This window comes from Dreissena polymorpha, unplaced genomic scaffold (genome assembly GCF_020536995.1).
Source record: "Dreissena polymorpha isolate Duluth1 unplaced genomic scaffold, UMN_Dpol_1.0 chrUn004, whole genome shotgun sequence".
NCBI classification, from domain to species: Eukaryota; Metazoa; Mollusca; class Bivalvia; order Myida; family Dreissenidae; genus Dreissena; species Dreissena polymorpha.
The window spans coordinates 922548-934973 of record NW_026273318.1 but is presented as its reverse complement, the minus strand read 5'-3'; the positions used below and the strand labels follow the sequence as shown (position 1 = coordinate 934973).

At 35.9% G+C, this 12426-nt stretch overlaps 1 protein-coding gene across 3 annotated transcripts in view; it reads left to right on the top strand.

Moving 5' to 3' along the window:
- Nucleotides 1-6179: 6179 nt before the first annotated feature.
- The window catches only part of LOC127863298 (uncharacterized), a 44926-nt gene continuing 38679 nt past the window's right edge, over nt 6180-12426 (top strand). Inside the window, exons 1-2 of one of the 3 annotated variants that reach the window (XR_008041017.1) lie at nt 6180-6607; nt 7809-8069. Coding sequence is in view for 2 of the 3 variants with exons in the window: in XM_052402717.1 (XP_052258677.1) it covers nt 7810-8069 (260 nt within the window). In the remaining variant the exon portion in view is untranslated. The remainder of the gene's footprint in view (nt 6608-7808; nt 8070-12426) is intronic. The other 2 variants (XM_052402717.1, XM_052402718.1) reach the window with 2 other exon arrangements.

Genomic DNA, 12426 nt, shown 5'->3' with positions numbered 1-12426 from the left:
TTTGACAATGTTTCAGGAAAATCAACATCTGTAATTCAAGAAAAGGCCAATGTTTTGAACCAACAGTTCCAATCCGTTTTCACACCTATGTCCCCCCCCCCCTTACCCTATCTCAATAATGTCTCTCTTTTTTCAGAAATCTTAATGAAATTCCATCTTCATCTTTCAGAAAATTTTCAACAATGCCAAAGATCACAGTCAGTGTCAATGGGGTGCAGAAGTTGCTATCCAATCTTAAACCAGACAAGGCAGCAGGTCCAGACAACATCAAACCTCTTGTTCTTAAAGAATTAAGTACACAAATTTCTCCCATAATAACACTTCTTTTTCAGAAATCATTGGACTCCGGAATTCTACCAAATGTATGGACATCTGCAAATGTAATACCACTGTACAAGAAAGGAAACAAAGAAGACCCAGCAAATTACAGACCTATCTCTCTTACCTGTATTTTACGTAAATCCTTAGAACATATAGTTTCCTCAAATCTTTCAGCTCACTTCAATAAATATAACATACTTTATGACTTACAGCATGGCTTCAGAGAAAAGCGTTCCTGCGAAACACAACTTCTACAACTCATTGATGACCTGGCACGAAATATGTCATCTGGACAACAAACTGATCTAATATTGCTTGATATCAGTAAAGCCTTCGACAAAGTGAACCATCTTAAACTGCTTTTCAAATTACAGGAACATGGTGTGGATAAAGATACTCTCTCATTGATCAAATCATTCCTTATAGGTCGTACTCAACGTGCTGCTCTAGATGGAGAATTATCATCCGAGGTACCAGTGACATCTGGGGTACCACAAGGGTCTGTGCTTGGTCCGTTACTTTTTCTTCTTTATATAAATGACTTACCTAAATCTATTACTTCTCAAGTTCGCTTATTTGCAGATGACACCGCCGTTTATCTAACAATCAACAATATGCATGACTGCCATACTCTACAAGAAGATCTAGATAAACTTATGAAATGGGAACATCTTTGGGACATGGAGTTCAACCCAAGTAAATGCCAAGTTTCAAACGTAACCAGAAATAAATCAAAATTCTCTTTTAAATACAGACTCCATGGACAAATACTAGAAACTGTTGACAATGCAAAATACTTAGGAGTGGACGTCTCAAAAGACCTTTCCTAGAACACCCATATAAATAGAATTACAAATAACGCTAATAAATCTCTTGGTTTTCTAAGCAGGAACATACAGACAAGAAATTCCAACATTCGCCAGCTGGCATACAAGACAATAGTTAGACCACAGGTTGAATATGCTTCTTCCGTATGGAGTCCTCACACTTTACAAAATATACAAAAAATTGAAAAATACAGCGTCGAGCAGTCCGCTGGGTCAAGCATAATTATTCTCCATACGACAGTGTCACCTCCATGCAACAGGAACTTGGTTGGCAGACCCTACAAGACAGACGAAATGACACTAAATTAATAATCTTTTTCAAAATTGTTCAAGGTTTAGTAGCCGTGTCACTACCATCATGTATCAAGCGACCCACCAGATTCACTCGTCACATGCAACCCTCTCTTTCAGACAGATCCATACCACTGCAAATTATTATAAGTTTTCATTTTTCCCAAGTGCTATTGTGATGTGGAACAACCTCCCTGCCACTACAGTATTGCATCCTGATCTTGAAGGGTTTAAGCGGTCCCTGCTTTCCCCTTCTGCCCCTTGAACTCCGAGAGACATGTTTTTATCAGCTTTAACTTTAAATCACTTCACCATGCATGATTAATCGAACATACTTTTATCTTTCTCACTAATTCACTTTTAACGCTTTTATCTTGCACTGACTGCGCACCTGTCAATAATACCCGCAAGGGGAGTTAGACAGCTAGTATAGACAGACAGACAGACAGACAGACAGACAGACAGACAGACAGACAGACAGACAGACAGACAGACAGACAGACAGACAGACAGACAGACAGACAGACAGACAGACAGACAGACAGACAGACAGACAGACAGACAGACAGACAGACAGACAGACAGACCACGACGGAAGAGACGTCTGTGACGACTGCGAGTCAGAAAAGGTGGAACACAGGTTTCCTTACAACAGAACTATACAAAATAGTCCACAGTACGATGCACAATGGCTACTTAATGGGACCTATCTGGGTTTAATAATACATGCACATGGGGGTGGGGGGCAGATGGAACCCAAATTACCCCCATCTGGGTTCCGTTTGAGCACAGAATTTGTGCCCATGTAAAACTCACATGGGTCACTTGTCCACGTCGATTGTTAGCGTCTTTGATACCATTGTACGAACCTTACTTTTAAATTAATAATTTGTGATTTGAGTTGTTTACTTTCAAATACCCTACAAATACAGTGTAAATTGATATAGATCTGTGTGCATTTTCTTAATCTTTAACAACGTAGTGAAAGTAGGAATTTGTTCACATATTTTTAGAAATAAACATGTTTACATTTTGTTTTTTGCTTTTTAAAGGGATCTTTTCACGGTTTGGTAAATTGACAAAATTGAATAAAGTTGTTTCAGATACGCAAAGTTTCGTTTTAGTTATGATATTTGTGAGGAAACAGTATTACTGAACATTTACCATAGTCCAATATAGTCATTATATGTATCTTTCGACGATTTGAATACCTAAAAATTATAAAGCGTTGCAACGCGAAACGATTGAATAATTTGGAGAGTTCTGTTGTTGTCGTTTAAATTTACGAAACTACGAAGATTGCTTATATAAGGTATAAAATACTTAACCTGTGTATGTCCTCGGTCAGCAGCTGGAGCGTGCGCGTCGCGACCGAGGCGAGAGTCGCCCGCAGAAGATTTTCTCACCTGAGGGGAACTTCTGCGGGTGGCTCTGCTAATCCAGCTGAGTCCGTCACCCTCGAGCCGGACGTCTTCCACACTGCTGGGATTGCTGTCTTCTCCAAGATGCAGCGGACTTGTCACCCGCTGTTTATCGTCGAGAGCTCGCTGACCCGGACCTGCCAGAGGTCCCGTCTGTAGAGGGACGGGGATAGTGGGACAGCAAGATCACCAGTGTGGAAGAAAGACGGAGCGGACCTGGGGCTACTTTTGCGCTTTAGAGTAGCTACTAGAACATCGAGGGGGTGGCCTTATATAGGGACCCCGGGACGGCGGTACTCAGTACGCTCAACGCACTGGGGAAACTGTCTCGGGGATGAAGACGACGGCCGGTGACAGCGAGAGGGGCCATAAAGGCAGAGCTGCTTGCTTGCACTCCTTTGGTGGAGCTGCGTACAGACAAGAATTTGTCTTTGAATTGTCAACTACCAGTGTACATTAAGGTCTCATTGGCCACCGTGTACTGGTATATTTGGATCTAAATTATATCTTTGGCGAATACCCGGGAAGCCGGGGTAAATTTGACCTACTTTGGCTCAAAATTAATCTTTTTCCCCTGAAATGTCACAGGGGCAGGTCGGACCATAAAGACTTCGTGAAGAGGCCGGTAGGACCTGAAAATAAACTCTGATACACACACAACAGTATATGTCCGGCGGAATAGCCGAGAGGGCTAATGCGTTTTTACTTCAGACTAACTCCAAGACTTCGGGGGTCACTGGTTCGAGCCCTGGTACCGGCTACTTTTTTAAAATTTCATTCTTGATTTTTTACTGGAGCTTTTAAGATCCGATGTTTACATTTATCAATATAAAGCATTTAATGACAAACTTCAAAATATGCCAAAATCTGTAAAAAGGCCCCTTTAAACATAATGCAACTGAGCAGATAAGCGATACTGAAGAGTTGCTACCATTACCTTCCCTCAAAGATTTATAAATTATTTATAGATTCTTGCTTCCAGCGGGTTTTTAACCTGTTTTGTTTGCGTTTCAACGGACTGTCTTTCACAGTCCATGCAATATTACGCAGTACTTCGGCCCAAAGTACCGATATTTCATATTGGCCGATGCTAACTACGGTAAATAACATTAACAACACCATGATATGTATAAGCAAGATTTTGCCATGTCGGCTAATGAGGGTAATCTTAATTCCCTGATATATTATTAACGCTTGATTAGCACCTAGATAAATGGGTGGCAGAATGGATAGCAGTCATGCAGTATGTACATGGTTGTCCATCGAACGAAATGCGATCGATAACGACAAGTTTTATATTGAAAACTGATACAATACGCCGTACAATCTGTGTTTTGTAATCAATTTAGAGTTACCAGGATGTGATTAAAAGATTAGCAAAACAAACGACATTGAAAAAACAACACTTAAAACAGAGATAAATAAAGGCATTAGATTATTATTAAAAGGACTCTGCCGTGGAAAAGTTGAGCTTGCATACTGCGATATAAACAAAACAATTAACATTATGGTTTTGTTTGGTTCACCGTTATTATGTTTGAACTGCCACGTCAAACTTTTATCAATATTTGATTAAACGACAATAACAGAACACTCCAAATCATTCAATCGTTCCGCGTTTCAACGCTAATTTTCAGGTTTTTAAATCGTCAAAAGATATCGATGCATATAATGATATTTTAGAGCATGGTAAATGTTCAGTATTACTGTTTCCTCACAAATATCATAACAAGAATGAACATTTGCGAATCTGAAACATCTTTTCTTAATAATGTCAAAAAGCCAAAAGGTGAAAAGGCTCCTTTAATGGTATTATGTAAAATAAATTATACATGGAAACAAAATCATTTAGTCGGAGCTAATGATTAAAAAAAAAGTTTCGTAAAAAATAACATTTTGCGTATTGCAGTTAAGAATTAAGAGTTTACATTAAACCAATTGGTATACAGCCTAAAGCGGTGTGCTGATAGTCGAAGTTTGGTTAATGGAAATGCGATAAAAATAACAGTTTTAATTAAAAGTGTTCTCAAGACAAACCAACAAAATTGAAATGAATTTACAATAAAATAAGCGTTATACCAAAAGTAATTAAATATGAAAACATAGTAAAATCGCAACAGCAATGTTTAATTTTATTCAAATCCAAACATCAGACATTAAACTTGGGATCGACGTATAAGCCCATGCAGTCGTACATTCCATTTGGGGTTTAAAACGCTAGAATTACCCTCGGAAGTAGTCATACGTCTGCGCGGAGGTTGGATTGGCGAAGGAGAGAGATCGACTTTACTTTAAGTCGCAAAACTGGTCAGCTTTTAAATTAAGACAGCAGTTATTGTATTAAATTCAAAACAGATTTCAAAACACTGGGTCGCAATTCTTCCGGTTTTATCTTGAACTCAACGACAAAATGTGTTTGTTTTTGCACCGTAATCATTTGCTATCACGGATTATCAGCAACCCCGCATACCGGAAGTAGCGCTTCCGTGGAAGCATTAAGTTCATGATTCAGTTTTCATTAATTTTGATTTTAAAGCGAAGTTTTATCATTGGTGTGGTTCGTAGTCGAAATATACTCATTTTCAGGGGATATAAATAATCAATCTTAAATTCTATCAATTCATGTATATATATCACAAGATCTTCGATGTAAAAGCTTTTCAATGATTCGTAGCCAATCATTTATACGATGTTACTTGCATGTTGTAATATATGGTCGTAAAACAGTTTGCTTAAACCGCCCAATTCCTAATTGTTTATGCCGACCGTTAATTTTTTTTGGTATTTCAGATAGTGTTCGAATCTTTTTTTGATAAAGTCGAGCATAATCACCACATTATCAATTGATTTTGTGATAATTATTGCAACATTCGATCATTTCTCTAAATCATCTTTATATTAACACAATATGTCAATAAATAAGGATATAAAGTAGAGAAAAGAAAGAGTTCTGCATATCGTTTGTTAACAAAAAATTGGTCATCATTACCCGACCTACCTAACCTAGGTTTTGGCAATGTTCGTGGAAGAAATGATATTGTTAGGCCTAAACAGCAATTGATAGTTTAAAAATCGTGATTATAACAGGACGCATATTGTTGCAGTGTAAATGAAATATATGCCTTTGCTGTGTTCAGAATAAGGTCTTTATTGCATTATTAGATAATGAGTAAGTACTTTGTGTTCTTTGTCTTCAGACAAACACGACAGACCCTTGAGCATTATTTTCAGATAAACACATCCCCAGCAAAGATACTTAGTCAAAACAAAAGTCAAAAGTATTTTCACTGTTATCTTACGTATTTGCAATCTTTTCAAGAGTGTTTGTTTCATGTTTAAACACAGCTAGAAAAGGTTCTACTGCTTTAAATAAGGAAGCTTTTTTAATATCAGCAATCATAGTTTTCACGTTATCGATACAATTGACGATACTAATATGTAAAGAGACACGCATTTGCCTTGGAAACGAAAATTGCATTGGGAGTTAGGATCTAAAACTTGCAAAATGCGCGCAAATAAGCTGTCAATGGATGCAATATGTTAACTATTTGACGAACGGTATTAACAAGTTTTGGTAAAGGTAAACGCGACACAAGCGCTCGACGCAACGATAGTTGTAGTTTTAAACAGCAGCCGTAGAAACTACCTCAAGATTTGTGAGAAGATTGTACGTTCGGACGTCAGAAGGACAAGTCATCTGGTTCGTTTCCCTCTACAGACCGTAATAGTTGACATTTAAAAGCTGAAGTAAGTTATGTTCACATACATATTGTATAAAAAGTGAAAACGTATGAAATGGAAATTGAAACATCTGCATAAGCATACTATTTTGTTTAGCTAATTCGGACGAACTTTGGTTCCATGGACAACTTAAAACACTCATATCAAACGTGAGTTTACTTGATTAAGATATTGCATGTATGGATATAACTATTTAACTATATATAATTTATTTAATTATTTGTTAAATTATGTTATATACTAGTATGTTATTGTGGCGTTATTATGGCGATATCCTGAGATTTATTTGCATGATTCAGATTCATCTATGCTTACCAGTGAAGTATAAAATTATCTTCACTGTCAAACACTGAAGCACGTACGATTCTTTCACTCAATGAAAAAAATAATAACTTTTAAATAACAAGTAAATGGCCGATTACCTTCTTTGTGATTCAGTAATTTACCTCATTTGGCTGTTTTATTTGTTTAAGTAAAATCGTCTGCAAAATGGATGTGCACATGAAATATTAAGATTTTTGAGATGCCATTTGTTTATAATTTGACATCTGTTTGTAAGAAATTAACATTAAAAATCATTAATATGCAACACGTACTGAAATTACTGCAGGAAACTGTTTACTTCATAACGCCAAGTATTTTTCAGCTATATTTACCGTCATTATAAGTCGCAGAACAAACAAAATCATAGAAATTACTTACTTTGGGCGGTTTAAAGGTCACAAACACGAGAGAACTACAAATGCCATAATTCTCGATTTTGCTGGTATATTTTAACTCATGTTTTGTCTTCGTGTTGGCGGGTTTAAAAATCGCCAACACGTGATAACGACAATATACTCTTTCTGGCAGATATTATTGTTGTTCTGATCGCTTAAAACTCGCCAACATAAAAGTAAGAGTTTGAAAGTCATTATCTTGCAAGCACAAAAGAACGACACATGACACATTTTCTTGCTGGCACGTATATTTGTCGTTCTGACGTATTGTCGCCTTGTCGCCCTTCCCACCCTCCAGAACGATATTGAAGAAGTTTTATGAACATCGCATCTTTTTTAAAGAAATATACTCAGGTATCAGGTTTCCGAAATTATAAATTGTAACACCAAAACAAAACAGACAGTCGATATTATACACATTCGTATATGAAAGCCCATAGTTTATCATATATTGTACAATCCAAAAACTTCAGAAGCCTTCCTTTCAGCATGGACGCGCTGGCGCTCAGTGGAACGGAGAGTGAGTTTAGTTCCAGGAGGAGCTCCTTCATAGACCGCGTGCAAAACAAGCGTCGGAAGGATTCCGTGGCACCCTTTGTACTATCTTATGACGCGACAGACCTTGACCGGAAGTCATCGCAGGGGTCGGTGCTTTCGGTAGCTAGTAGCCCGGATATTGTCAGCGGAACGGACAGAGTTCGCAGCATGAACAGGAGACTCAGTCTGAAGCCACCGAGTAATGTTTATAAGTAAGTGTTTTCATACAGATAATCAAAACATTTTAAAGTTAATATACAGTGCCTAACATGAATATGATACGAATGTACACTATTGTCTTAGACACAAATTAAGTTGCGATTCGAAAATCGCTTATGGCATCAGACGATTTCTTTCTAAATATACAAGTAGCTGCATGAACGACACATTGGCTGCTTGTCAATCTAATATACCAAGCCAATGCCAAGTAAGTGGGACCAGGAGCCCATTTATTTAAATTAAGGCGAGAAAATAATTAAAACACCATCTACACATTAAAGACCCTCTAGATTTCTCCATCGTTTTCTCTCTCGTTTTAAAATCATCAGTTCCATAGCGCCACCTCAGAGGTATTTTTGGCTCGTTTATAAATACATTTAGAAAATGAGGTCGGTTTTCTGAGGTCGCAAATGAGCTCTGTGTGCGCGGCCTGACAAAGGTCTAAGTAATACATAACAATAACAACACGATAAATGTTTCTTAAACTGCCTGATTAGTGATTAATCAACTTTAGCTGATCGAGTCGCTTTAACGTTGTACAGTGTGGCGTACATGGGGCTAATGTCAACTATAGCTGATCGAGTCGCTTTAACGTTGTACAGTGTGGCGTATATGGGGCTTATGTCAACTATAGCTGATCGAGTCGCTTTAACGTTGTTCAGTGTGGCGTACATGGGGCTTATGTCTCATATGAATCTTCAACTTCAATTGGTTTGTTTGACTGAATTTGCTTACTTTATTAACGGGGCATGAACTCAAGGAAATAACGCGATAAGATAATATTTGGTTACGCTCATTTAATTAACCAAACCTTCGAGGGCGTAAATCTTTGTTAACTTGGCAAGAAAATGTTGTTGTTTTTGTTAATTAGTCCGACAGTTTTTTTTTTCGCATTCCATATTTATTTAAGGTCGCAGTGGTGTAGTGGATATGGTGTCCGAATAGCGATCGGGAGGTCACGGGTTCGATCCCTACTGTTGAAGCGTTCTTTAGATTTCCCCCAAAGACATCAAGTACTTGTTCTTATCCCAGGAAACGGACTCGATAGCGTTTCAAATAAGCCTTAGGCTTTATATGCAATCGAGCTGAAATAAATAGGTTTAAACTAACAAAGAACAAATCTTATCGACGCTACAAATCCCACATTCGCGTCTTAATAAGTTCATTGCATAATTTTAACAATGTCCCTATAAACATGTCATACAAAGCAGACTTATAAAGCATAAAATTTTTCACGGTTGTTGAATACTTTAATTATGTACTCGGCAAGCTTAGGTAATTGATGACGTACTTCGTGTATCCGGTTAAAAAACAACATGCAAATACTAAAACTGAAACTAAATGAGCGCAATACAGCAAATGTTCACCTTCTTATCATTTTTCTTTGTTGTATTACAACTTAACGCCGCTCATTCAGGACATGTAATTAATTAATTTATAACGCATATACTAGAATATATATTTAAACTTGTATAAACACGCACTGTAAACGATAAATAAATTTAAATAAATGTCGGACGTGGTGTTTTTTAACAGTTAACTATGTGTTAAAAACGTATTTTGGAGTGTGTGTTTATCATGCATAAATGTATATTTCGATAGGAATACAATAGTGTGGTTCAAACTAAGTTTCGATAAAGACATGGAATAGAAGTGGAAGTGCATATCGTTTAAACGTTTTTGTTATAAACATCGGATTAAACTTGTCAACTTAATTGTTATAAAAATTGGATAAACGATGGCATTAAGGGAAGCGTGTCGGAAACCTGTTTTCCCGGTTCGAATGTTTACACGTTAATTTACATAAACTGTATTCATACGCGTCTTCAACTATGGCGTACCGTTTTAGTCATTGTTTTTTTCAGTTTTGTTTGAGTAAAAAAAAAAACATTTGTCAACTGTTTTCGTTAGTTGTTGTATATAATAAAAGGAATATTACGCTAGTCAATTGTTCCAAGTGTTTGTATCACTCTCATGGCTTGTGCTATTTCGCATATACGTCATCACGCAAGCCACTCGAGTGATACAAACTCTTGGAACAATTGACTCTAGCGTAATATTCCGTATGTAGTCCTATCGAAATATACATTTATGCATGATAAACACACACTCGAAAATACGTCTTTAACACATAGTTTACTGCTAAAAAACACCAGGTCCGACATGTCCTTACAGAGTTTAGATTAAACTATTGTGTTTTGTCACAGAAATGACGTCAACGATGTACTACGGAATATATTTCTTAATATAAAATATTTCTATTTTCGGTGCGTGTAATGTGACGTCATTAAATGGGTCGAAGTGTCCGGCTAGTATGGTAATACGGAATTGAAAAAAGCGAGTAGCGTAATACGGGATTTTTTATTTCAACGATTGATACAACCTGTATTTTGTTAAAAACATGTATATAATAAAATAAAATAGTGTGGTTTAAACTTAGTTTCTATAAAGACATGGAAGATAGAAGTGGAAGTGCATATCGTTTAAACGTTTTTGTTATAAACATCGGATTAAAGTTGTCAACTTAATTGTTATAAAAATTGGATTAACGATGGCATTAAGGTAAGCGTGTCGGAAACCTGTGTTTTCCCGGTTCGAATGTTTACACGTTAATTTACATAAACTGTATTCATACGCGTCTTAAATAAACTATGGCGTACCGTTTTAGTCATTGTTTTGTCAGTTTTGTTAAAGTAAAAATGCATTTGTTAACTGTTTTCGTTAGTTGTTGTATATAATAAAAGGAATATTACGCTAGTCAATTGTTCCAAGAGTTTGTATCACTCTCGTGGCTTGTGCTATTTCGCATCACACTCGAGGCTCCGCCTCTCGTGTGATACGTCATCACACAAGCCACTCGAGTGATACAAACTCTTGGAACAATTGACTAGCGTAATATTCCGTATATATTTTTAAAACTAATTCAATTATTACAAGGAAAAAAATATAATAAAAAGTACACAAAACACGATAGCATCAAGAGATCATGGAAAAAAAGTATTGTATATTTGAATTGTATTTTATTGATAATGCGTTGTTGATAATATATTATAATAATTTATTACATGTAGATTTAATACAAACATATATAAAAAACAATGAATGCGTCACGTTTGCTATGAGTGTTTCATCGCGTTTTAAGAATAAGAAAGGAACCGCATTTTAAGTTGTTACTGTTAGCATTTTATGAACAAATACATTGATTTTTAGTTGTCAAATTTTACAGTTTATCACCATAATAATGCATTTTGACGGTCCTTTTAACATTTTGTGATATAAAAAATGCCTTTTCGGTTGTTTCTTTTGTGTACATTGTATAAACATAATAATGCATATATGGTTGTTGATGGGTTTTAACTCCATTTTATATCCATGATCATGTTTTGAATGTACTAGTACAAAACAATATTAAACAAAACAAATATATATTATTCTTTAATTCGTTTACAATGTACAACTTTACATCCATTCTTGAGCAAATCGAGTTCACTGTGATTGATGAGAGAACAAATAAAGATTATTGTGATGACAGACAATTCGTCACGAGAAAGTAAAGGCGATTGCAATTCGTGATAAAGAAATAATGACATCGCAAACGAGATCGTTGGATAAATTCAAATTAAAGCTTAAACAATTAAAGTAATTGTTAGCGGCAAATAAATCTTTTAAAACTTCGACCCGTGTAGACAAATCACAATAAAATGTACATAACATAACTCCGTTTTAAAATATAATTATATTTTGAATGGCTGTGTATAAGTTTTTTATGTCTGTATTGGAAACCATTATTCTTGTGTTACCTATGGAATATTTGCAATTTATTTCAATATGACGAACGACATATATTAATAGTTTATAGCTTATATCACTCATCTGCAGGGCGACCGATCAAAACATTTCAATTTTTTACTTTTATAAATATGATAATATGCAGATATATGGGAGAAAATACAAGGTAATAAATGTTATTATGCAAAAACAATGAAGAAAACTATATTGATGGCCTCTTCCTTCTTATAGACATTGATAGCGATTTTGTTTCTCTTTCGTGAACTTAAGAACAAAACACTTATTGTGTTTTTTAAATGGTCTAAACTTGGTTTTTATATTGTTCACATGAATGCTAGTCCAATACAATTCAAAAAGGAGATTTTTCTGAATTCTTGGACATTCAAAGCGGTTGCCGACAAGGCGATCCTCTGTTGTGTTATATTTGTCCTGAAATACAGATAAGGGAAAATAAAAATATCAAAGTATAAATATTGGAAACGTTGAAAACAACCTATAACAATGTGCAGGCAGTATTTCTGTAATCCATGATGACACATCGAACCCATACCTGAAACTGTA